At 38.3% G+C, this 24,997-nt stretch overlaps 1 protein-coding gene across 8 annotated transcripts in view; it reads left to right on the top strand.

The window, feature by feature from the left end:
- The window catches only part of BRCA1 (BRCA1 DNA repair associated), a 71,622-nt gene that overhangs the window by 13,731 nt on the left and 32,894 nt on the right, over positions 1-24,997 (top strand). For 4 of the 8 annotated variants that reach the window (XM_044938912.2, XM_025280062.3, XM_044938913.2 and 1 more), the window contains 8 exons: positions 2,102-2,179; positions 3,149-3,237; positions 5,303-5,442; positions 6,501-6,606; positions 10,645-10,690; positions 11,683-11,759; positions 12,698-16,114; positions 16,485-16,573. In XM_044938912.2, the coding sequence (XP_044794847.2) occupies positions 2,102-2,179; positions 3,149-3,237; positions 5,303-5,442; positions 6,501-6,606; positions 10,645-10,690; positions 11,683-11,759; positions 12,698-16,114; positions 16,485-16,573 (4,042 nt within the window). Of the gene's footprint in view, positions 1-2,101; positions 2,180-3,092; positions 3,238-5,302; positions 5,443-6,500; positions 6,607-10,644; positions 10,691-11,682; positions 11,760-12,697; positions 16,115-16,484; positions 16,574-24,997 lie in introns of all 8 variants that reach the window. The other 4 variants (XM_025280069.2, XM_025280063.3, XM_044938915.2 and 1 more) reach the window with 4 other exon arrangements.

Here is a 24,997-nt window from a genome sequence, read left to right on the forward strand (position 1 = left end):
TAGGTGTAGAGGTGTAGAAGGACCCCTGGGTCTCCTTGACCAACCCTACCTACATTTACTTTATCTGGTGGAAAAGCCATGGGCTTTGCTATTGCAATACATTTAAGTTCTAGATCCAATATCACCTTTACCACTTACTTGATTACTGTGTGATCTGGGACAAATCTCTACTGTAAAATGAAGATGATACTTCAGGGTTGTGTTGATAGAGCAATGCATGTTAAAAAGGACATGCCCAGTAAAAAGTGCTTCTCTTAAGTGTGCTGACTCACCATTCCCACTGCCTTTTCAGTTCCCATAATCTTTTCTTTCCTGGTATCTTCTCTCTAATCCCTTCCCCACTCACCTCCCTCGCCATAATATCATGCCCTTTATAATGGCAGGGGTTTTATTTTCCTTTTTCACTGAATTTCTTGCATTAGAATGATACCTAACTTATTAAATATTGGTTGTATGAGTGAATCACTGCTTTTAATAATCATCACCACAGCTACTTCTACTGTTCTCTTCCCTTTTCTGTCTACCTCTGTTTTGGGTCTTTTGTCTTTTTCCTAAGGGAATGTTGATCTTTATGGACACCACCAGCCAATGGGAGCAGTAGTTTGCTTTATTAAGGAAGCTGACTCTGAACACATTGCAAAAGATCATCAAAGTCTTCTTAGCCATATTCACTGTCTGAGACAACCAAAACAATTGTTCTAGATGCCAAGCCATCCTAAAAGCCTGAGTGAGCCTCCTCCATTTCTTTGAGGTCTGGTGAATAGCTTGGTTCAACAAGTGTCTGGTTGAACAGACACTCTTTTGGGCCTTGTAAATATAAAAATGAGCATGTTTTCTTCCTGCTTTGAGGTTTTTTTTTTAAACATGTCTTATTGAGATATAATTTACATGCTATAAAATCCATCCATTTAAAGTGCACAATTCAGTTTTTTGTTTTGTCTGTTTTTAAAAATATTTATTTATTAGGCTATATCAGGTCTTGATTGCAGTGAGAGGGCTTCTCTATAGTTGGTGGTGCTCGGGCTCAGTTGCCCCATGGCATGTGGGATCTTCTTGGACCAGGGATTGAACCCATGTCCCCTGCATTGGCAAGCAGATTAGCAACCATTAAACTACCAGAGAAGTCGCTTTTCATGTGCTTATTGATCACTTGTTTATCTTTGGAGAAAATGGCTCTTCAAATCCTTTGCCCATTTTTTAATTGGGTTACGTCTCTTTTTTACTGAGTTTTAAGAGTTCTTTATATATTCTGGATACAAGTCCCTTATCAAATATATGATTAACAGATATTTTCTCTCATTCTATGGATTGTCCTGTCAGTTTTTTCATGGTATTATAAAGTTTTTAAGTTTGATATTCCTGTTTTTTCCTTTGGTTGCTTGTGCTTTTGCCATTTCTTTATTTAAGAAACCATTGCTTAACCCATGGTCACAAACATTTATATTTTAGTTCTTGCATTTAGTTCTGTGACCCATTTTGAGTTAATTTTTCTGTATTGTGTGAGGTAGGAATCTATATTTGGTTTTTTTTTTTGCATGTGAATATTTAGTTGTCTGAGTACTATTAAGATTATTCTTTTTCCATTTAATTGTCTTGGTGCTATTGTTGAAAATCACTTGACCATAGATGTATGACTTATACTCTCATTCTGTTCTATCTGTTCATCTATCTTTATGCTAGTACCATACTGTCTTGATTACTATAACTTTTGTATTGAGGTGCTAAGTTTTTAAACTAATTATAATAATTTTACCTGAGGTACCTACCATTTACATCTGATTATGCAGCCTGAAATGCTTATGAGTATATCATTAAATATGCTATATTAACTTTTAGTAAGTTTAATTTGATCATAACAGAAAGACATATGGATGTAAGTTCAGTTTTCATAGATTATTGCTTATGTAGTTTGGTTTTCTTCTTATGTGGCATCTAAAAACAATTAAAGAAAGCCACTTGTTGTAATTCATCTGCCATTACGTTTAAAATGGCTCTTAAGTGCAGTCAAGAGATTATCTTTTCATGGTTATTTGCTTTTTGAATATTCTCTCTGCAGAAAAAGAATATAACTTGAGTTCTTTTCATTCATTATAATTTATAGATTTTGTATGCTGAAACTTCTCAACCAGAAGAAAGGGCCTTCACAATGTCCTTTGTGTAAGAATGATATAACCAAAAGGTATATAATTTTGGTAGTTGATGGGAGGTTAGAAGTGACAATATCAGGAAAAAGTGAAAATTCCTTAATAATATAGTTGGTGTTTCTATCAAACCACTCATCAGTAGAAAAATATATAAAAGGGTGTTTAGCTGACATGGTAAATTATGTTCAAAATCATTTTTCTGAGAGTTTTATAGTACATCTGCCTTGTACAGTTATTTGCAATTCATTGCCTTTTTCTAATCCTTCTGAATGATATAAGAACTTACAGTCTTACCTAATATAGGACTGTACCACCCTTCCCCCATTATCTTAATGCTGATTTTATTTTTCTTTCTTGCACTTATTTCTACTTAATTTTTTACACACAAACACAGTGGATTTATATATTGTGTGTCCCTCTGGCCAGGATGTAAGTTCTGTTAGGACACTGGCTTTGTCTATCTTGGTCAACACTGTTTATCCAATGTTTGGTACATGGTAGTCAGTCAGATTTAAATGAATAAATAAATTATATTGTCCTACAACTTTCCTAAACCAAAATCTCTCTTTGGACATTGTTATCTATCTGTGATTTCAAAATGGTGTAATCATCATTTGGCAGAAATCCCTGAGAGCTAGAATTGGGGGTTTGGGTGGATGGGATTCAGATGTCAAGAATACTAAATTCTGTATGCAGTGGATTTATATCTACTGTGGATTCAAAGTACTATTATTTTAGATAGTTATAGGCTTTTGATAAGCTTGAATGGCAAAAATACATGTATATAAAAACAATACTGCTGTATGGTTTATTTTGCTGTCAATGATGTTTTGATTATAGTGTAATGTCACTTAATAGCTCTGTTCTTATCAAATAGTGTTTTTTGGTTTTTTTTTTTAACTTTTGCTGCATCTTTTTTTATTTGTTTAATGTCTTTTCTTATTTTAGTGTCCTTAAGTTGATAATCTCCTGCTAAGTGTGTCTTTCAATCAATTTACTTTCAGAAGCCTACAAGAAAGTACAAGATTTAGTCAACTTGTTGAAGAGCTGTTGAAGATCATTCATGCTTTTGAGCTTGACACAGGATTGCAGTGTAAGTACTGCATAACCCCAGGTACCAATGCTCAGTTCAGTTCAGTCACTCAGTCATGTCCGACTCTTTGCGACCCCATGAACCACAGCACAGCAGGCTTCCCTGTCCATCTCCAACTCCCGGAGTCCACTCAAACCCATGTCCATTGAGTCGGTGATACCATCCAACCATCTAATCTCTGTTGTCCCCTTCTCCTCCTACCCTCAATCTTTCCCAGCATCAGGGTCTTTTCAAATGAGTCAGCTCTTCACATCAGGTGGCCAAAGTATTGGAGTTTCAGCTTCAACATCAGTCCTTCGAATGAACACCCAGGACTGATCTGCTTTAGGATGGACTGGTTGGATCTCCTTGCAGTCCAAGGGACTCTCAACAGTCTTCTCCAACACCACAGTTCAAAACCGTAAATTCTTCAGCCCTCGGCTTTCTTTACAGTCCAACTCTCACATCCATACACGACTACTGGAAAAACCATAGCCTTGACTAGACGGACCTTGGTAGACAAAGTAATGTCTCTGCTTTTGAATATGCTATCTAGGTTGGTCATAACTTTCCTTCCAAGGACTAAACGTCTCTTAATTTCATGGCTGCAATCACCATCTGCAGTGATTTTGGAGCCCAAAATATAAAGTCAGCCACTGTTTCCACTGTTTCCCCATCTATTTGCCATGAAGTGATGGGACCAGATGCCATGATCTTCGTTTTCTGAATGTTGTACTTTAAGCCAACTTTTGCACGCTCCTCTTTGACTTTCATCAAGAGGCTCTTTAGTTCTTCTTCACTTTCTGCCATAAGGGTGGTGTCATCTGCATATCTGAGGTTATTGATATTTCTCCTGGCAATCTTGATTCCAGCTTGTGCTTCCACCAGCCCAGCATTTCTCATGATGTACTCTGCATATAAGTTAAATAAGCAGGGTGACAATATACAGCCTTGACGTACTCTTTTCCTATTTGGAACCAGTCTGTTGTTCCATGTCCAGTTCTAACTGTTGCTTCCTGACCCGCATATAGGTTTCTCAAGAGGCTGGTCAGGTGGTCTCGTATCCCCATCTCTTTCAGAATTTTCCACAGTTTATTGTGATCCACATAGTCAAAGGCTTTGGCATAGTCAATAAAGCAGAAATAGATGTTTCTCTGGAACTCTCTTGCTTTTTCCATGATCCAGTGGATGTTGGCAATTTGATCTCTGGTTCCTCTGCCTTTTCTAAAACCAGCTTGAACATCTGCAAGTTCACGGTTCACATATTGCTGGAGCCTGGCTTGGAGAATTTTGAGCATTACTTTACTAGCGTGTGAGATGAGTGCAATTGTGTGGTAGTTTGAGCATTCTTTGGGATTGGAATGAAAACTGACCTCTTCCAGTCCTGTGGCCACTGCTGAGTTTTCCAAATTTGCTGGCATATTGAGTGCAGCACTTTCACAGCATCATCTTTCAGGATTTGAAATAGCTCAACTGGAATTCCATCACCTCCACTAGCTTTGTTTGTAGTGATGTTTCCTCAGGCCCACTTGACTTCACATTCCAGGATTTCTGGCTCTAGGTGAGTGTGAGTGATCACACCATCGTGATTATCTGGGTCATGAAGATCTTTTTTGTATAATTCTTCTGTGTATTCTTGCCACCAACGCTCAAGGAGCCATCTATTAAAATGGAAGTTTGTGCAGTTATTTTATATGAATAGGTGATAAGACCATACCTTTTGGCCTAGGTTAATTTTAACTACCTGTAATTTTTTTTTTTAATATATGTATGTTTAAATTTTATTTATTTATTTTTGGCTGTGCTGGGTTTCTGTTGCTGTGCAGGCTTTTTTCTAGTTGCAGTAAGCAAGGGGTACTCTCCAGTTGCTCATTGTGGTGGCTTCTCTTGTTGTGGAGCACAGGCTCTAGGGTGCACAGGCTCAATAGCTGTGGCACATGGACTTAGTTGCTCCGTGACATTTGGGATCTTCCTGGATCAGGGATCTCCTGCATCGGCAGGTGGATTCTTTACCACTGAGCCACCAGGGAACCTAATACATTTTTTTTCTAACTGCAAAAATAGTGTTTCTCTTTGTAACTCACAGTTGCAAACAGCTATAACTTTTCGAGAAAGGAAAATAACTCTCCTGAGCATCTGAAGGAGGAAGTTTCTATAATCCAAAGTATGGGCTACCGGAACCGGGCCAAAAGACTTTGGCAGAGTGAACCTGAAAATCCTACCTTGGTAAGGCCACTTTTGTGTGTTCTGATAATAACTCTTTATGGAGCATGAGAGTTAGTGAATGCACTGGATGCTTTTGGATTTATATAAAGTCAAGTAAACAAGGGAAGATGGTCAATTAAGTGTCTGAACAAGAGTTAAAGGAGTTGAGAGAAGGTCCCTGGTTTTAGTGCTTTATCCATTCTGATGCTTGTCTAAGATGGCCACAAGGACACTGATGGTTTTTAGCTTGCTAGCTTTTGTTTTATTATTATTTATTTGCTAAATTTTAAAATAACCGTCTTATGGCACTTCTCCAGACATGAAGAAGTATCTTCTATTTTACTTCCTCTGAAAAGTTGCCGGGGGCGGGGTGGGGGGGGATCAGTTTTTAATACTTGAAAATTGCTTCAACTTTAAGTGTAATTGTCAAAGAAAATACAGAGATTTGCTCTATTGTTACTCATATGTGAATGAATAATGAGGATCTTAAAAATAATAGTTCTCATAGGACCAGCATTCATTTCTGAGTAGATGCTGAAGGGCCCAAAAAGAAGGAAAGCTTCATCAGAGTAATGTTGGGTATCCAAATATTCTTTCCTGTACTGAATATTAAGCTTGCTGGATTTTATTCTTTTCTTTTCTTTTTTTATTATTTTCATTTATCCTTTTTAAAAATTTACTTTATCTTAGTTATTGCCTCTGTTATCAGATGTGATTAGAAGTGTGTAGTAAATCAATTTCATTCCTTTTCTACACTATAATATAAAGTATTAGTTTAAAATATGCTTTCCCCATTTAAAAAAGAAAGAAAATGAAAAGAAAAAATATGCTTTCCTTATCCTTAAAAAAATTACACAGATGATACACACTTAAGTATAGAAAAATTTAGAACAACTGAGAGAGGGAGAAAGTATTCAAACCACAGAAGACTCGTACATCTTAGTGCATAGTTTGCCAAGTGTTTTTTTGAGGTTAGCTCATTGACAACTGTCTGTTTGTTTTGTCCAGAGCTTTGAGTTTCTCTTAGGGAAAAAAATGCATAGACCTTGCTAACGATTTGTTGATCATTTACTGCTTAGCAGGAAACCAGTCTTACTGTCGAACTCTCTAACCTTGGAATTGTCAGATCTCTGAGGACAAAGCAGCAGACACAATCTCAGAATAAGTCCGTCTACATTGAATTGGGTAAGAGTCTCAGATTTTGTAAGTTTAGAATAATAGTTGCTGGATTCCTTGTCTAAGAGTTTTACTAAAAACCTTGGTCACAATTTATGCAATGGCAGGGAGCCCTGAAAAGTAAGAATAAAATAAATTTTCTAGCCTTATGATGTGTGATAAATAATGTAGGAAGATGCAGGCCTCACTTTAAAGCACCTTACTTTATAAAGAGAACAAAACGAAGGATATGTGGTTTTCAGTTAAGTTCAGTTCAGTCGCTTAGTCGTGTCCGACTCTTTGCGACTCCATGAATTGCAGCACACCAGGCCTCCCTGTCCATCACCAACTCCTGGAGTTCACTCAAACTTAAGTATGTGCAAACACAGTTTGGGAAGATGGAGAGTAGGGCTAAGAAAGAACATGATGGGTGGGCTATAGCATTTGGGTCTAAGATTTGGAAGACTCAGCAGTGGCCACAGGACTGGAAGAGGTCAGTTTTCATTCCAATCCCAAAGAATGCTCAAACTACCACACAATTGCACTCATCTCACACGCTAGTAAAGTAATGCTCAAAATTCTCCAAGCCAGGCTCCAGCAATATGTGAACCGTGAACTTGCAGATGTTCAAGCTGGTTTTAGAAAAGGCAGAGGAACCAGAGATCAAATTGCCAACATCCACTGGATCATGGAAAAAGCAAGAGAGTTCCAGAGAAACATCTATTTCTGCTTTATTGACTATGCCAAAGCCTTTGACTATGTGGATCACAATAAACTGTGGAAAATTCTGAAAGAGATGGGGATACGAGACCACCTGACCAGCCTCTTGAGAAACCTATATGCGGGTCAGGAAGCAACAGTTAGAACTGGACATGGAACAACAGACTGGTTCCAAATAGGAAAAGAGTACGTCAAGGCTGTATATTGTCACCCTGCTTATTTAACTTATATGCAGAGTACATCATGAGAAATGCTGGGCTGGTGGAAGCACAAGCTGGAATCAAGATTGCCAGGAGAAATATCAATAACCTCAGATATGCAGATGACACCACCCTTATGGCAGAAAGTGAAGAAGAACTAAAGAGCCTCTTGATGAAAGTCAAAGAGGAGCGTGCAAAAGTTGGCTTAAAGTACAACATTCAGAAAACGAAGATCATGGCATCTGGTCCCATCACTTCATGGCAAATAGATGGGGAAACAGTGGAAACAGTGGCTGACTTTATATTTTGGGCTCCAAAATCACTGCAGATGGTGATTGCAGCCATGAAATTAAGAGACGTTTAGTCCTTGGAAGGAAAGTTATGACCAACCTAGATAGCATATTCAAAAGCAGAGACATTACTTTGTCTACCAAGGTCCGTCTAGTCAAGGCTATGGTTTTTCCAGTAGTCATGTATGGGTATGAGAGTTAGACTGTGAAGAAAGCCGAGGGCTGAAGAATTTATGGTTTTGAACTGTGGTGTTGGAGAAGACTGTTGAGAGTCCCTTGGACTGCAAGGAGATCCAACCAGTCCATCCTAAAGGAGATCAGTCCTGGGTGTTCTTTGGAGGGAATGATGCTAAAGCTGAAACTCCAGTCCTTTGGCCACCTCATGCGGAGAGTTGACTCATTTGAAAAGACCCTAATGCTGGGAGGGATTGGGGGCAGGAGGAGAAGGGGATGACAGAGGATGAGATGGCTGGATGCCATCACTGACTCGATGGACATGAGTTTGAGTGAACTCTGGGAATTAGTGATAGACAGGGAGGCTTCTCGTGCTGCGATTCATGGGGTCGCAAAGAGTTGGACACGACTGAGCGACTGAACTGAACTGAAGATTAATTATACTAGACTAGAAAGACTTATCTAGACTTTATCTACTACACCAACACCTTTGACTGTGTGGATCACAACAAACTGTGGGAAATTCTGAAAGAGATGGGAATACCAAACCACCTTACCTGCCTCCTGAAAAATCTGTATGCAGGTCAAGAAGCAACAGTTAGAACTGGACATGCAACTACAGACTGGTTCCAAATCGGGAAAGGAGTACATCAAGGCTGTATATTGTCACCCTGCTTATTTAACTTATATGCAGAGTACGTCATGCGAAATGCTGAGCTGGATGAAGCACAAGCTGGAATCAAGATTGCTGGGAGAAATATCAATATGCATCCTTATGGCAGAAAGTGAAGAAGAACTAAAGAGCCTCTTGATGAAAGTCAAAGAGGAAAGTGAAAAAGGTGGCTTTAAACTCAACGTTCAGAAAGCTGAGATCATGGAATCCAGTCCCGTTATTTCATGGCAAATAGATGGGGAGACAATGGAAACAGTGAGAGACTTTATTTTCTTGGGCTCCAAAATCACTGCAGATGGTGACTGCAGCCATGAAATTAAAAGACACTTGCTCCTTGGAAGAAAAGCTATTAACAACCTAGATGGCATATTAAAATGCAGAGACATTACTTTGTCCACTAAGGTCCGTCTAGTCAAAGCTATGGTTTTTCCAGTAGTCATGTATGGATGTGAGTTGGACCATAAAGAAAGCTGAGTGCAGAAGAATTGATGCTTTTGAACTGTGGTGTTGGAGAAGACTCGTGAGAGTCCCTTGGACTGCAAGGAGATCCAACCAGTCAGTCCTAAAGGAAATCAGTCCTGAATATTCATTGGATGGACTGATGCTGAAGCTGAAGCTCCAATACTTTTGCCACCTGATGTGAAGAACTGACTCATTTGAAAAGACCCTGGTGCTGGGAAAGATTGAAGAAAGAGGAGAAGGGGATGACAGAGGATGAGATGATTGGATGGCATCATCAACTCAAAGGACATGAGTTTGAGTAAGCTCCAGGAGTTGGTGATGGACAGGGAAGCCTGGCGTGCTGCAGTCCATGGGGTGGCAAAAGTTGGACACGACTGAGTAACTGAACTGAAAATTAATTATACTAGACTAGCAGAGAAGGGAATGGCACCCCACTCCAGTACTCTGGCATGTAAAATCCCATGGACAGAGGAGACTGGTAGGCTGCAGTCCATGGGGTCGCTAAGAGTCAGACACAACTGAGTGACTTCACTTTCGCTTTTCTTTTTCATGCATTGGAGAAGGAAATGGCAACCCACTCCAGTGTTCTTGCCTGGAAAATCCTGGGCACTGGGGAGCCTGGTGGGCTGCCGTCTATGGGGTCGCATAGAATCGGACACAACTGAAGCGACTTAGCAGCAGCAGCAGCAGCAGAAAGACTTAAGAACAGCTGAACTCAGTTCAAACAGGTCTCTCTATGCTTTATCCTGTAGAATATATTTATAATTGGAAAGAATGGCCCTGCTTTGGGCTCCCAGACACCACCATATGTTTGCCACAGCACTAAGCAGATTCTTCAGAAATTTCTTGTATGTCTTTTCCCCTTTTAAGATCATAAGTTCCTAGACTACAGATGTTGCCTCATAAAAATAATTATAATAGACAATATTTAGGAACAGTTACTGTAGTCCAGGCACTGGGGTTTTACTTGTGTGACTCACATAAGATGCATGACAAACCTGAGGTGGTTCCAACTATTACACTGTTTTATAGATGAGGGAATTTAAGGCACAGAGAGGTTAAGAAATTCTGCCAGTGTCGTAAAGCTAGTTAATGACAGAGCCACAATTTACACCTGGGAATTCTGGCTTCAGAACCTGTACTTGTAACCACAGTTCTCTATTGCCTGACATACGTATCATTGTTCCTGCCATGTAGTGTATGTGTGCTAAGTCACTTTAGTCGTGTCTGACTGTTGCGACCCCATGGACTGTAACACGCCAGGCTCCTCTGTCCATGGGATTCTCCAGGCAACAATACTGGAATGGGTTGCCATGCCCTCTTCCAGGAGATCTTCTTGACCCAGGGATCAAACCCATATCCTCTCCTTCATTGGTGGGCGTGTTCTTTACCACTAGCACCACCTGGGAAGCCCTGCCATGTACTGGGTGCTCAGTAAATATTCCTTGAAAATATGTTTTGCAACAAGTACAGTTTTTTGAGTTTAACCCTTTCAATAAAAATCCTTTTATTGATTTCTTATTTGGGGGTCTTTGGGGAATTTTTTTAGGATCTGATTCTTCTGAAGACACAGTTAATAAGGCCAGTTATTTCAGGTGAGTCAGCGTGCCTTTTTCTGTGAAACTGGCATTTTTGTATTTAGTTAATATTAAGGATTGATACTTCTTTAGGTCAGAATCATGGCATTGGAATAGACCTTAAAGATAATCTACTTTAACCTTCTTATTTTATAGCTGAGAAAATATCCTTTTTGTTTGTTTGGTTTCTTAGTAAAGCATTTGTAAGAGTTAAAGTAACAGTAGAACTCTGCACAGACTTGCTTCCAGCAGATGGCTGTGCTCTGGCTTAGTTCCTTGTGTACAACAGTGTTGACTCAGTGGTGATTGTGGCTGCTGAAAACATTACTCAGTTTTCAATTTTTCCTTCTACTGTTCCTAATTCTGTCTGTAACTCAGACTTTCTCTACATCAATTAAACCATAATTTGCAAGCAGCCCCAAAATGGATTACTTGTTAAATTGCTTTCCTTAGGAATTATTGCATGACCCTAAGATCTGTGATAGCTTGTCTGAACTATGATAATGTCACTGTCAATGAGATTTTGTTTGCAAGTGACATTTTCCTGATCTCCCGATTGGGAGAAAATGGTTTTTAGCTTGAGAAAAAGCCCAGAAGGCAGTGTTGCAAAGTGATATGTTCTTTGCATTCTACTGGAATGTCTGTTCCATCCCAGTGCTCCCTTTGTTTAGGTAACTGTGCTTGTGTTTTCATTAATACATACTTTAGGTTTTGTTGGTTTTTTCTTTACTATCTTTTAGCTATTATTCAACTGTCATTTAAATTTTGGCTCATATTTGTGTGTCCATAAAGCAATGTTCTATACTCCTGCTCTGATTTTTTGTGTTCTGTCTATGACCATTTCATTTTGACTAGAAGTTACCAAAGGAGAGTGCTGATTTCAGAAAGTGAATCAAATCGATCAGCTTATCACAGCCCTACCTAGCAAAGCTAAAATATTTGATTGTTTGACAACCCTGTGCACATATAAACAACTGTTTTTCACTAAGGCTTGTGTCTTTTCCTTATAGTGTGGGAGACCATGAATTGTTAGAAATCACCCCTCAAGGAGCCAAGGCCAAGACCAATTTGAATCCTGCAAAAAAGGGTAATGGCAAGTCTTCTAACTTAACAGACACTAAAGAGAGAATAGGTAGATACAGTATGGTAATTAGAGTATTTTGAAGAACCATTTAGAACATTTTTATAATTTACAATATCTTTTGGCAGAGTTAGGATATGGTGCTTTCCCAGATGTCATAGTACAGCCTGATCTATTTCAATGGCACTAGACCGGTTTGGTTATAATAGTACCCTATGTGATTGGTTGTTGCCTTTTTACTTTTAATTGCTGTGTTTGTATTTCATATTTTGCTTACTAGTACTCAGATACAGGGAATATTAGTCTGAAGATAGAATGTTATATATCTGATGCCCAAACTGCTTTTTTAAATTGAAGTATAGTTGATTTACAACATTGTGTTCATTTCTGCTGCACAGCAAAGTGATTCAGTTACATATATATAAAATACACATTCTTTTTTTTTCCATGTTCTTTTCTATGTTATGGTTTTATCACAGGATATTGAATATAGTTCCCTGTGCTATACAGTAACACCTTGTTATTTATCTATTCTATATATACTAGTTTGTATCTACTAACTCCAAATTCCCCCTCCATCCCTCTTCCAACTCCCTTCCCCCTTAGCAACCACTTGTCTGTTCTTTGTGTCTGTGAGTCTCAAACTGTGCTTTTAATTCACTGTTAAAGGTTAGGGAACTAGAAGGTGTGATTTATGAGTAGGGAGAATTCTGAAATTAAAATTTTAATTATCTTGAGCAGAAATAATGAGAATCTAGACAAATAGGAATTAAGCAAAAAAGTATGAGCTACATCTTCAGTATACTTGGTAGTCTGAGGTTAATTTCTCTAAGAATAGCCAGTTTCTTCATTACCCTCCAACCAAGTTACTAAGTTGTATTAAGTACATATTGTTTTCATAATAATTCTGTTTTTAAGCACCTTGTTGTTGTTGTTGTTTCCAGCTGCTTGTGAGTTTTCTGAGAAGGACATAACAAATACTGAACATCATCAACTCAGTATTAAAGATCTGATCACCTCCCAGAAGCATGCAACTGAGACGCATCCAGAAAAGTATCAGGGTATTTCTGTTTCAGACTTTCACGTGGAGCCATGTGGCACAGATACTCATGCCAGCTCATTACAGCATGAGAACAGCAGTTTATTGCTCACTGAAAACAGACTGAATGTAGAAAAGGCTGAATTCTGTAATAAAAGCAAACAGCCTGTCTTAGTAAAGAGCCAACAGAGCAGATGGGCTGAAAGTAAGGGCACGTGTAAGGATAGGCAGATTCCCAGCACTGAGAAAAAGATAGTTCTGAATACTGATCCCCTGTACAGAAGAAAAGAACTGATTAAGCAGAAACCTGCATGCCCTGACAGTCCTGGAGATTCCCAAGATGTTCCTTGGGTAACCCTGAATAATAGCATACAGAAAGTTAATGACTGGTTTTCCAGAAGTGATGAAATATTAACTTCTGACGACTCATGCGGTGGGGGGTCTGAATCAAATAATGAAGTAGCTGGTGCAGTGGAAATTCCAAATAAAGTTGATGGATATTCAGGTTCTTCAGAGAAAATCAACTTAATGGCCAGTGATCCTCATGGTACTTTAATACACGAAAGAGTCCACTCCAAACCAGTAGAGAGTAATATTGAAGACAAAATATTTGGGAAAACCTATCGGAGGAAGTCAAGTCTCCCTAACTTCAGCCACATAGCTGAAGATCTAATTCTAGGCGCATTTACTGTAGAACCTCAGATAACACAAGAGCAGCCCCTCACAAATAAACTAAAATGTAAAAGGAGAGGTACATCAGGCCTTCAGCCTGAGGATTTTATCAAGAAAGTCGATTTGACAATTGTTCCAAAGACTCCTGAAAAGATGATTGAGGGAACTGACCAAACAGAGCAGAAACGTCACAGGATGAATATTACTAGTGATGGTCATGAGAATAAAACAAAACATGATTATGTTCATAAAGAGCAAAACGCTAACCCAACAGAATCATTGGAAAAAGAATCTGTTTTCAGAACTGAGGCTGAACCTATAAGCATCAGTATAAGCAATATGGAACTAGAATTGAATATCCACAGTTCAAAAGCACCTAAGAATAGGCTGAAGAGGAAGTCCTCTACCAGGAAAATTCCTGAACTTGAACTAGTAGTCAGTAGAAACCCAAGTCCACCTAATCATACTGAGCTACCAATTGATAGCAGTTCTAGCAATGAAGAGATGAAGAAAAAACATTCTAGCCAAATGCCAGTTAGGCAGAGCCAAAAGCTTCAACTCATGGGAGATAAAGAACCTATAGCTGGAGCCAAGAAGAATAACAAAACATATGAACAAATAAGTAAAAGACTTGCTAGTGATGCTTTTCCAGAACTAAATTTAACAAACACACCTGGTTATTTTACTAACTGTTGTAGTAAACCTGAAGAGTTTGTTCATCCTAGCCTTCAAAGAGAGGAGAACCTAGGAGCAATTCAAGTGTTGAATAGTACCAAAGACCCCAAAGATCTGATATTAAGAGGAGGAAAAGCTTTGCAAATTGAAAGATCTGTAGAGAGTACCAATATTTCCTTGGTTCCTGATACTGATTATGGCACTCAGGATAGTATCTCATTACTAGAAGCTAAAACCCCAGAAAAGGCAAAGACTGCACCACATCCATGTGTGAGTCTGTGTGCAGCAATCGAAAACCCCAAGGAACTTATCCATAGGGATTTTAAAGATACCAAAAACAACACAGAGGGCTTTCAGGATCTACTGGGACATGACGTTAACTACCTCATTCAGGAGACAAGCAGAGAAATGGAAGACAGTGAACTTGATACACAGTATTTGCAGAATACGTTCAAGGTTTCAAAGCGTCAGACATTTGCCCTGTTTTCCAATCCAGGAAATCCACAAAAGGAATGTGCCACAGTCTTTGCCCACTCGGGGTCCTTAAGGGATCAAAGTCCAAGAGACCCCCTCAAATGTAGACAAAAAGAAGACAGTCGGGGAAAGAGTGAGTCTAAAAGCCAGCATGTACAGGCCATTTATACAACAGTGCACTTTCCTGTGGCTGATCAGAAAGATAGGACGCCAGGTGACGATGCCAAATGTAGCGCAAAAGAAGTAACTAGGGTTTGTCAGTCATCACAGTTGAGAGGTCACAAAACTGAACTTGTTTTTGCAAATAAACAAGGGGTTTCAGAAAAGCCAAATCTTATACCATCACTTTCTCCCATCAAGTCATCTGTTAAAACCATATGTAAGAAAAGCCCGTCAGAGAAGTTTGAGGAACCTGTAACGTCACCTGAAAAAACATTGGGAAGTGAAAGCATCATTCAAAGTGCAGTGAGCACAATCAGCCAAAATAACATTCAAGAAAGCACTTTTAAAGAAGTCAGCTCAAGCAGTGTTAATGAAGTAGGTTCCAGTACTAATGAAGTAGGCTCTAGTATTAATGAAGTAGGTTCCAGTGGTGAAAACATTCAAGCAGAACCAGGTAGAAACAGAGAACCTAAATTAAGAGCTTTACTCAGATTAGGTCTTATGCAACCTGAAGTCTATAAGCAAAGTCTTCCTGTAAGTAACTGTCACCATCCTGAAATAAAAAGGCAAGGAGAAAATGAGGACATGCTTCAGGCTGTTAAGGCAGATTTCTCCCCATGTCTAATTTCAGATAACCTCGAACAACCTACAGGAAGCCGTCATGCTTCTCAGGTTTGTTCTGAGACACCTGACAACTTGTTAAATGATGATGAAATAAAAGAAAATAGCCACTTTGCTGAAAGTGACATTAAGGAAAGATCTGCTGTTTTTAGTGAAAGTGTCCAAAAAGGAGAATTCAGAGGGAGCCCTGGCCCTTTCACCCATACACATTTGGCTCAGGGTCACCAAAGAGGGGCTGGCAAACTAGAGTCAGAAGAGACTGTGTCTAGTGAGGATGAAGAGCTTCCCTGCTTCCAACAGTTATTGTTTGGTAAAGTAACCAATACACTGTCTCCATCTACCGGATGTAACACGGTTGCCACTGAGGCAACAGTGTCTAAGGAAACAGAGGAGAACCTAGAATCATTGAAGAGTGGCTTAAATGACTGCAGTGGCCAGGTAACATTAGCCAAGGTGTCCCAGGAACATCACCTTAATGAGGAAGCAAGATGTTCTGGTAGCTTATTTTCCTCACAGTGCAGTGCAATGGAAGACTTGACCACTAATACAAACACCCAGGATCCTTTCTTGATGTTTGAGCGTCCTTCCAAACAAGTGTATCAGTCTGAAAGCGAGGAAGTTCTGAGTGACAAGGAATTGGTTTCAGATGATGAAGAAAGGGAAACTGGCTTGGAAGAAGATAGTTGCCAAGAAGAGCAGAGTGTGGATTCAGACTTAGGTATTGGAACCAAGTTTTTGTGTTTGCCCCCATCTGTTTTGTAGAGATGAGCTAAATGTCTATGCCTTTGGGGGAGCACATTTTAGGAGTTTCCAAGCACAGTGAAAGTAACTGTTTCTTAAACTTTAAACATGTTCCTCCCAGGGTGCTTTTCCTTTAAAAAGTCCATTACCCAGCTAGAACATCTTTTCTATTCAAATGAGATTTAATGCCCTAATTACTGGCAGACTTACATCTGGTTTTCGTTATGATTTCTTAGAGGAAATCATCTGGGTGTCCCCAAAGAGTATAATCATTTTGTGTGACATGAAAGTGAAGTTTGTCTTGCCATCTTTTTTTACATCTGAATCTATTTGTATTATAATTCAAGGTGAAGCAGTATCTGACCATGTGAGTGAAACAAGCCTCTCTGAAGACTGTGTGGGGCTGTCCTCTCAGAGCGATATCTTAACCACTCAGGTAAAAAGCACAAGGGAATGTGTATGCAGTGTTCTTTGCATTCACTGCTGTGCCTTCTGCCTTTTTACGTTTGCTTATATCATCCCTTAGAATTAATGGTATAACAGATGTGTATGGGATCTAGTCTCCTCAAATTGAATTGTAAATACCCAGATGGGACACATGGTGCCTTCTGTCTGTCTGTCTCTCTCTCTCTCTCACACACACACACACTTACCAGTTTATTCATTGCAGAACATTAAATACTGAACTTAATAAGAAAGTGAAACCTTCAGAACCGATTTGCCCTATAGCAAAAACGTATGTGAAAGCACTACTTTATCAGACAGAGGGGTGTGTTTCTTCTCAGTACCAAATTGTTACCTACAAAGTTCTCTTCTTATTAGAGACTATCTAACCTTTCACTGTTTGATGAATATTTCTTTCTGTTGTTTCTTTGTTATTCAGCTAGTTATTTGTTCTATAGTGCTGATAAGTCATCTTTTTAAAAAAAAAAACATACACAGTTTTACTTCCTGTACCTAGTGGTCAACATCCAATATTTTGGTTACATGTGAGGGACATAACAGCTTTGTCATATCTACAACATTTAGTAACGTAACTATTTCAGTGCTGCTGGCAGAATAGTCTAGAAAAAAGCCTTCTCTACTGAAAATTAACATCATAGTCCTCCCAGAACCTGGCTTTGTCTCCTAATTTTTATATTGTAGAAGTGGCACCAAACTTTTCAAGTTCTTATATTCAAAAATTCAGGCTCAGCTTATTTTTTTAGAGTACAATCACAGTGGTTGCTGGTGTGATACTGAAAAGAGTTCTATACCTGACTGTGTTACTTATTTCTGAACTATGATATACACTTTTTTTTTTTCTATTTTATTTTTTTTATTTTGGCTGCACTGGGTTTTTGTTGCAGCATGTATGCTTAGTTGCCCTGCAACATGTGGGATCTTAGTTCCCAACCAGGGATCAAATGTACATCCCCTGCACTGGAAGGCAGATTCTTAACCACTGGACTGTCAGGGAAGTCCCAATGCACATTCTTAAGGTGCAGATATCTGGACTACCTGGAATCATCCTGCCCTGACTTCTTTTTCTTACCAAATCTTAAATACACCTTCAGCTACTAGCAAGTGAATGACTTTTTTTTTTTTCTGAACTTCATGAAATGCCAGATTAGATAAAACTGAGAAAAGCCATATAAAGTTATATATGTGCATCATAGAAAACCTAGAAAATACAAATAAATAAAAATCATTCACAGATGAACCTTGAAAACATCATTAAGTAAAATAAGCTGGGTACCAAAGGACAAACTGTATGACTACTTTTATGAGGGACCTAGAATAGTTAAATCCATAGAGACAGAAAGTAGACTAGTAATTACCAGGGACTCGGGGGTGGGAGGAGTGGAAGTTATCCTTTAATGGGCCCAGGGTTTCAATTTAGGATGGTGAAAAAGATATGGAGATAGATACTGATGATGGTTGGACAACAATATGAAAATACTTTATGCCACTAAACTATATACTTAAGGATGGTATATTTTATCAGTTTTAAAACTCACCCAAAGAGAATGGTTCGGTAAATTTTAACATTTATCTCTGGAAGCATACACAAAAGATAGATAATAGAAGTTGCCTTCAGGTGGGGAAATAGATGATTAACAGAAGGAGAAAGCCTTATTTTTCTCTGAATATCCTTTTTTGTCTTGAATTTTATATCATGTCCTTGTATTAGTTATTTTTAAAATTAAATTCTGTGAGTTAAAAATCATTACTATTAACTTATTGGCATATATTCTTCTACTCTTCCTATTGTACACAAGGGTATGTGTTGTGTATATACCTTATCGTTAAAAATCATTCAGTTATATAATATATTTAAATTTAAAAATTTAAAAAATCATTCAGTTAATACTCTACATACTTATATTTTATTAATTTATTTTAATTGGAGGCTATTTACTTTACAATATTGTGATGGGTTTTGCCATACATTGACATGAATCAGCCACGGGTGTACATGTGTCCCCTATCCCGAACCCCCTTCCCACCTCCCTCCCCAACCCATCCCTCTGGATTATCCCATTGCACCGACTTTGAGTGCCCTGTTTCATGCATCAGACTTGGACAGGTCATCTATTTCACAAATGGTAATATATATGTTTCAATGCTATTCTCTCAAAACATCGCACCCTCAGCTTCTCCCACAGAGTCCAAAAGTCTGTTCTTTATATCTGTGTCTCTTTTGCTGTCTCACATATAGGGTCGTCGTTACCATCTTTCTAAATTCTATATATATGCGTTAATAAAATGTATTGGTGCTTTTCTTTCTGACTTACTTCACTCTATATAATAGGCTCCAATTTCATCCACCTCATTAGAACTGATTCAAATGCGTTCTTTTTAATAGCTAAGTAATATTCCATTGTGTATATGTACCACAACTTTCTTATCTATTCATCTGCCAATAGACATCTAGGTTGCTTCCATGTCCTAGCTATTGTAAACAAGTATTGTAAGTGCTGCAATGAACATTGGGGTACATGTGTCTCTTTCAATTCTGGTTTCCTCAGTGTGTATGCCCAGCAGTGGGATTGCTGAGTCAAATGGCAGTTCTATTTCCAGTTTTTTAAGGAATCTCCACACTGTTCTCCAGAGTGGCTGTACTAGTTTGCATTCCCACCAACAGTGTAAGAGGGTACCCTTTTCTCCACACCCTCTCCAGCATTTATTGTTTGTAGACTTTTAGATAGCAGCCATTCTGACCGGTGTGAGATGGTACCACATTGTGGTTTTGATTATTTGCATTTCTCTGATAATGAGTGATGTTGAGCATCTCTTCATGTGTTTTTTAGCCAATTATATGTCTTCTTGGGGAAAATGTCTGTTTAGTTCTTTGGCCCATTTTTTGATTGGGTTGACAATTATTTTTCTGGTATTGAGCTGCATGAGCTGTTTATATGTTTTTGAGATTAATTCTTTGTCAGTTGCTTCATTTGCTATTACTTTCTTTCTGAAGGCTGTCTTTTCACCTTGCTTATAATTTCCTTCATTGTTCAAAAGCTTTTAAGTTTAATTAGGTCCCATTTGTTTATTTTTGTTTTTATTTTCACTACTCTGGGAGTTGGGTCATAGAGGATCTTGCTGTGGTTTATGTCAGAGTGTTTTGCCTATGTTTTCCTCTAGGAGTTTTATAGTTTCTGGTCTTACATTTAAATCTTTAATCCATTTTGAATTTATTTTTGTGTATGGTGTTAAAAAGTGTTCTAGTTTCATTCTTTTACAGGTGGTTGACCAGTTTTCCCAGTACCACTTGTTAAAGAGATTGCTTTTTCTCCATTGTATATTTTTGCCTCCTTTGTCAAAGATAAGGTGTCCATAGGTGCGTGGATTTATCTCTGGGCTTTCTATTTTGTTCCACTGATCTATATTTCTGTTTTTGTGCCAGTACCATACTGTCTTGATGACTGTAGCTTTGTAGTCTGAAGTCAGGCAGGTTGATTCTTCCAGTTCCATTCTTTCTCAAGATTGCTTCGGCTAGTCCATACAAATTTTCAAATCTTTGTTCTAGTTCTGTGAAAAATACTGTTGGTAGCTTGATAGGGATTGCATTGAATCTATAGATTGCTTTGAGTAGTATACTCATTTTCACTATATTGATTCTTCCAATCCATGAACATGGTCTATTTCTCCATCTGTTTGTGTCATCTTTGATTTCTTTCATCAGTGTTTTATAGTTTTCTATATATAGATATTTTGTTTCTTTAGGTAGATTTATTCCTAAGTATTTTATTCTTTTTGTTGCAGTGGTGAATGGGATTGTTTCTTTAATTTATCTTTCTGTTTTTACATTGTTAGTGTATAGGAATGCAAGGGATTTCTGTGTATTAATTTTATATTCTGCAACTTTACTATATTCATTGATTAGCTCTAGTAATTTTCTGGTGGTGTCCTTAGGGTTTTCTATGTAGAGGAGCATGTCATCTCCAAACAGTGAGAGTTTTGCTTCTTCTTTTCTAATCTGGATTCCTTTTATTTCTTTTTCTTCTCTGATTGCTGTGGCTAAGACTTCCAAAACTATGTTGAATAGTAGTGGTGAGAGTGGGCACCCTTGTCTTGTTCCTGACTTTAGGGGAAATGCTTTCCATTTTTTGCCATTGAGGCTAATGTTTGCTGTGGGTTTGTCATATATGGCTTTTATTATGTTGAGGTATGTTCCTTCTATGCCTGCTTTCTGGAGAGTTTTTATCATAAATGGGTGTTGAATTTTGTCAAAGGCTTTGTCTGCATCTACTGAGATAATTGTATGGTTTTTATCTTTCAGTTTGTTAATGTGGTGTATCACATTGATTGATTTGTGAATATTGAAGAATTCTTGCATCCCTGGGATAAAGCCCACTTGGTCATGATGTATGATCTTTTTAATATGTTGTTGGAATCTATTTGCTAGAATTTTGTTGAGGATTTTTGCATCTATTTTCATCAGTGATATTGGCCTGTAGTGTTCTTTTTTTTGTGGCATCTTTGTATGGTTTTGGTATTAGTGTGATGGTGGCCTCATAGAATGAGTTTGGGAGTTTACCTTCCTCTGCAATTTTCTGGAAGAATTTGAGTAGAATAGGTGTTAACTCTTCTCTAAATTTTTGGTAGAATTCACCTGTGACGTCATCTGGTCCTGGACTTTTGTTTGTTGGAAGATTTTTGATTATAGTTTCAATTTCTGTGCTTGTGATGGGTCTGTTAAGATTTTCTATTTCTTCCTGGTTCAGTTTTGGAAGGTTATACTTTTCTAAGAACTCGTCCATTTCTTCCAAGTTTTCCATTTTATTGGCATATAGTTGCTGATAGTTTTCTCTTATGATCCTTTGTATTTCTGTGTTGTCTGTTGTGAGTTCTCCCTTTTCATTTCTAATTTTATTGATTTGATTTTTCTCCCTTTTTTTCTTGACAAGTCTGGCTAATGGTTTGCCTATTTTATTTATCTTCTCAAAGAACCAGCTTTTGGTTTTGTTGATTTTTGCTATAAACTCCTTTGTTTCTTTTTCATTTATTTTTGCTCTGATTTTTATGATTTCTTTCCTTCTACTAACCCTGGGGTTCTTAATTTCTTCTTTGTCTAGTTGCTGTAGGTGTAAAGTTAGGTTATTTGATTTTTTCTCTTGTTTCTTGAGGTAAGCTTGTATTGCTATGAACCTTTCCCTTAGCACTGCTTTTACTGAATCCCATAGGTTTTGGGTTGTCGTGTTTTCATTTTCATTTGTTTTTATGCATATTTTTATTTCCTTTCTTATTTCTTCTGTGATTTGTTGGTTATTCAGAAGCATGTTGTTTAGCCTCCATGTTTGTATTTTTAGCCTTTTTTTTCCTGTAGTTGACATCTAATCTTACCGCATTGTGATCAGAGCAAAGATGCTTGAAATGATTTCAATTTTTTTGAATTTACCAAGGCCTTATATTGTTTTTCCTATGTCACTAAATTTTCTTCAGTGAAAATTTGAATTGAGGGTTGAATATGAGGGTTTCAGGGCAAGATACACAGTTTGCTATCATGTACAGCACTGTAGTCTTATCTTGATAATTAAATAATTTGCCCATATCCCCAATGACTTTCTTAGTATGGAATTTTGGTGTTTGACACATGTTATTAATTATTCTTTAGGAAGACTGAACCAAGCTGTGCTTCTCCAGCCCTTGGAGCTACTTGGTAGCTCCCATTTTCCTATACCTTGGCCAGCACTGGGTAGTATCCAGTTTTAAACTTCTAAGTCTTGGCATCACTCTGAGGACTGTAGGTAGAGGGCTTGTCTCATCTTGGCCTGTTTTCTACATGGAGCAAATCCTTCTAGGACTGAAGCCTTCTGGAGTCACACCACTGCCTGTTCTCTGCCTGAACTGTCGCCAATATTCTCCACTTCTGCAGGATTGCCATGGTGACTAAATTTATGAAAGGATTTAGGAGGCCTTTTCTTTTTTATCTTTTTTGGCCATGCTGTGCGGCTTGCAGGATCTCAGTTCCTCAACCGTGGGTCAAACCTGTGCCCGCTACAATGCAAGTATAGTCTTAAACACTGGACCACCAAGGAATTCCCTAGGAAGACTTTTCTCTGCAGTTCCTATCATCTTTTCTGGGTGTGGGTTTGAGGCTCTGTCAACATGGCTTTCACCTTTTTATACTTTATGTTTTAGAGTTGTGTCTGGTTTCTGATTCCATCTGCTTTAGCTATATTGTAGAATATATGACATTCAATAAACTAAACTATCTCCTTGTTTTCTATATTTCTGATCTTACTCCTAGAGATGTATCTATTTGTTCAAGATTCATTTTGTAAAGTGTTTTTATCAAGCATTTACCCAAAATAGAGCCAAAGACAGATTTCAGGGCTAACTTAAATCTAGAGTACTGCCAACAAGCAAAATGGTTGAAGTGGGATCTTTTCCCAAAGTCTGTTTATACAGAACTGGGGAGACATTTAGGGGATAAATGCTAATTCAGTATCATTAGTGTCTGTTCTTTATCAAAGACTGATTAAATTCATTAATTCATGTCTGCATTAAATACTTACTAAATGCTTACTGTCTGCTGGGTGTTTTGAATACAAGAATGCTTAAGGAAGGATTCTTCCCATCTCGGAGAGTCAGGTATTACACTTTGGTACTAATACATTAGCAATATAAATGAAGTAGACTGAGGAATTATGTTCCTGATCAGTTCAGTTCAGTTCAGTTGCTCAGTCGTGTCCGACTCTTTGCGACCCCATGAATTGTAGCACGCCAGGCCTCCCTGTCCATCACCAACTTGCGGAGTTCACTTAGACTCACGTCCATCGAGTCAGTGATGCCATCCAGCCATCTCATCTTCTGTCATCCCCTTCTCCTCCTGCCCCCAATCCCTCCCAGCATCAGAGTCTTTTCCAATGAGTCAATTCTTCGCATGAGGTGGCCAAAGTACTGGAGTTTCAGCTTCAGCATCATTCCCTCCAAAGAAATCCCAGGGCTGATCTCCTTCAGAATGGACTGGTTGGATCTCCTTGCAGTCCAAGGGACTCTAAAGACTCTCAACACCACAGTTCAAAACCATAAATTCTTCGGCGCTCAGCCTTCTTCACAGTTCAACTCTCACATCCATACATGACCGCTGGAAAAACCATAGCCTTGACTAGACGGACATTTGTTGGCAAAGTAATGTCTCTGCTTTTCAATATGCTATCTAGGTTGGTCATAACTTTTCTTCCAAGGAGTAAGCGTCTTTTAACTTTATGGCTGCAATCACCATGTGCAGTGATTTTGGAGCCCAAAAAAATAAAGTCTGACACTGTTTCCACTGTTTCCCCATCTATTTCCCATGAAGTGATAGGACCGGATGCCATTACCTTTGTTTTCTGAATGTTAAGCTTCAAGCCAACTTTTTCACTCTCCACTTTCACTTTCATCAAGAGGCTTTTTAGTTCCTCTTCACTTTCTGCCATAAGGGTGGTGTCATCTGCATATCTGAGGTTATTGATATTTCTCCTGGCAATCTTGATTCCAGCTTGTGCTTCTTCCAGCCCAGGGTTTCTCATGATGTACTGTGCATAGAAGTTAAATAAGCAGAGTGACAATATACAGCCTTGATGTACTCCTTTTCCTATTTTGAACCAGTCTATCGTTCCATGTCCAGTTCTAACTGTTGCTTCCTGACCTGCATATAGGTTTCTCAAAAGGCAGGTCAGGTGGTCTGGTATTCCCATCTCTTTCAGAATTTCCCACAGTTTATTGTGATCCACATAGTCAAAGGCTTTGGCATAGTCAATAAAGCAGAAATAGATGTTTTTCTGCAACTCTCTTGCTTTTTCAATGGTGCTGATGTTCCTGATAGGAGATGTATTTTTAGTGGGGACTTCCAAAGGAGATATTCAAGCTGGACCTTAAAAAATGAGAAGAATTTTTTTCCAGGTGGGAAGAGAATGGAGGCAGTAAATCAAGGCAAAGTCACAGAAGCATGAAATGCCCAGGAAGCACAAAATTGTGACTGGAAAATAGGGCATATGTGGTGGTTTAGGGAGAAGTAAGAGATAAGATCAGAGTATGAAGGCCTATTTTGAATGCTGTACTTAGGAATTTATCATGAGAGCAGTAACAAGTAATAATTATATAGTATTCAGAAAGTGTTAACTTATTATCTGAGCAGTGGTGAACTACTAAGCTCCTAACTGGAAAAGAAGAGATATGATAAACATGGCTTTTAGGGAACCTTAGCTGTAGTGAAAGTAGAGATTAGAGTAGCAGAGTAGAAATAGATAAGAAAAGTAGGACTAATTCAAGAAACATAAGAATTCTAATCAGGAAAACTTGGTAACCAATTTGGGTTTAGTCTGCCAAATGTATCTGGCCAGTATCTATTGCGTATAGGGGAATTTGTCTGAGTTATGAAGTAATTGCTTTG

This window comes from Bubalus bubalis, chromosome 3 (genome assembly GCF_019923935.1).
Source record: "Bubalus bubalis isolate 160015118507 breed Murrah chromosome 3, NDDB_SH_1, whole genome shotgun sequence".
Classification (NCBI taxonomy): Eukaryota; Metazoa; Chordata; class Mammalia; order Artiodactyla; family Bovidae; genus Bubalus; species Bubalus bubalis.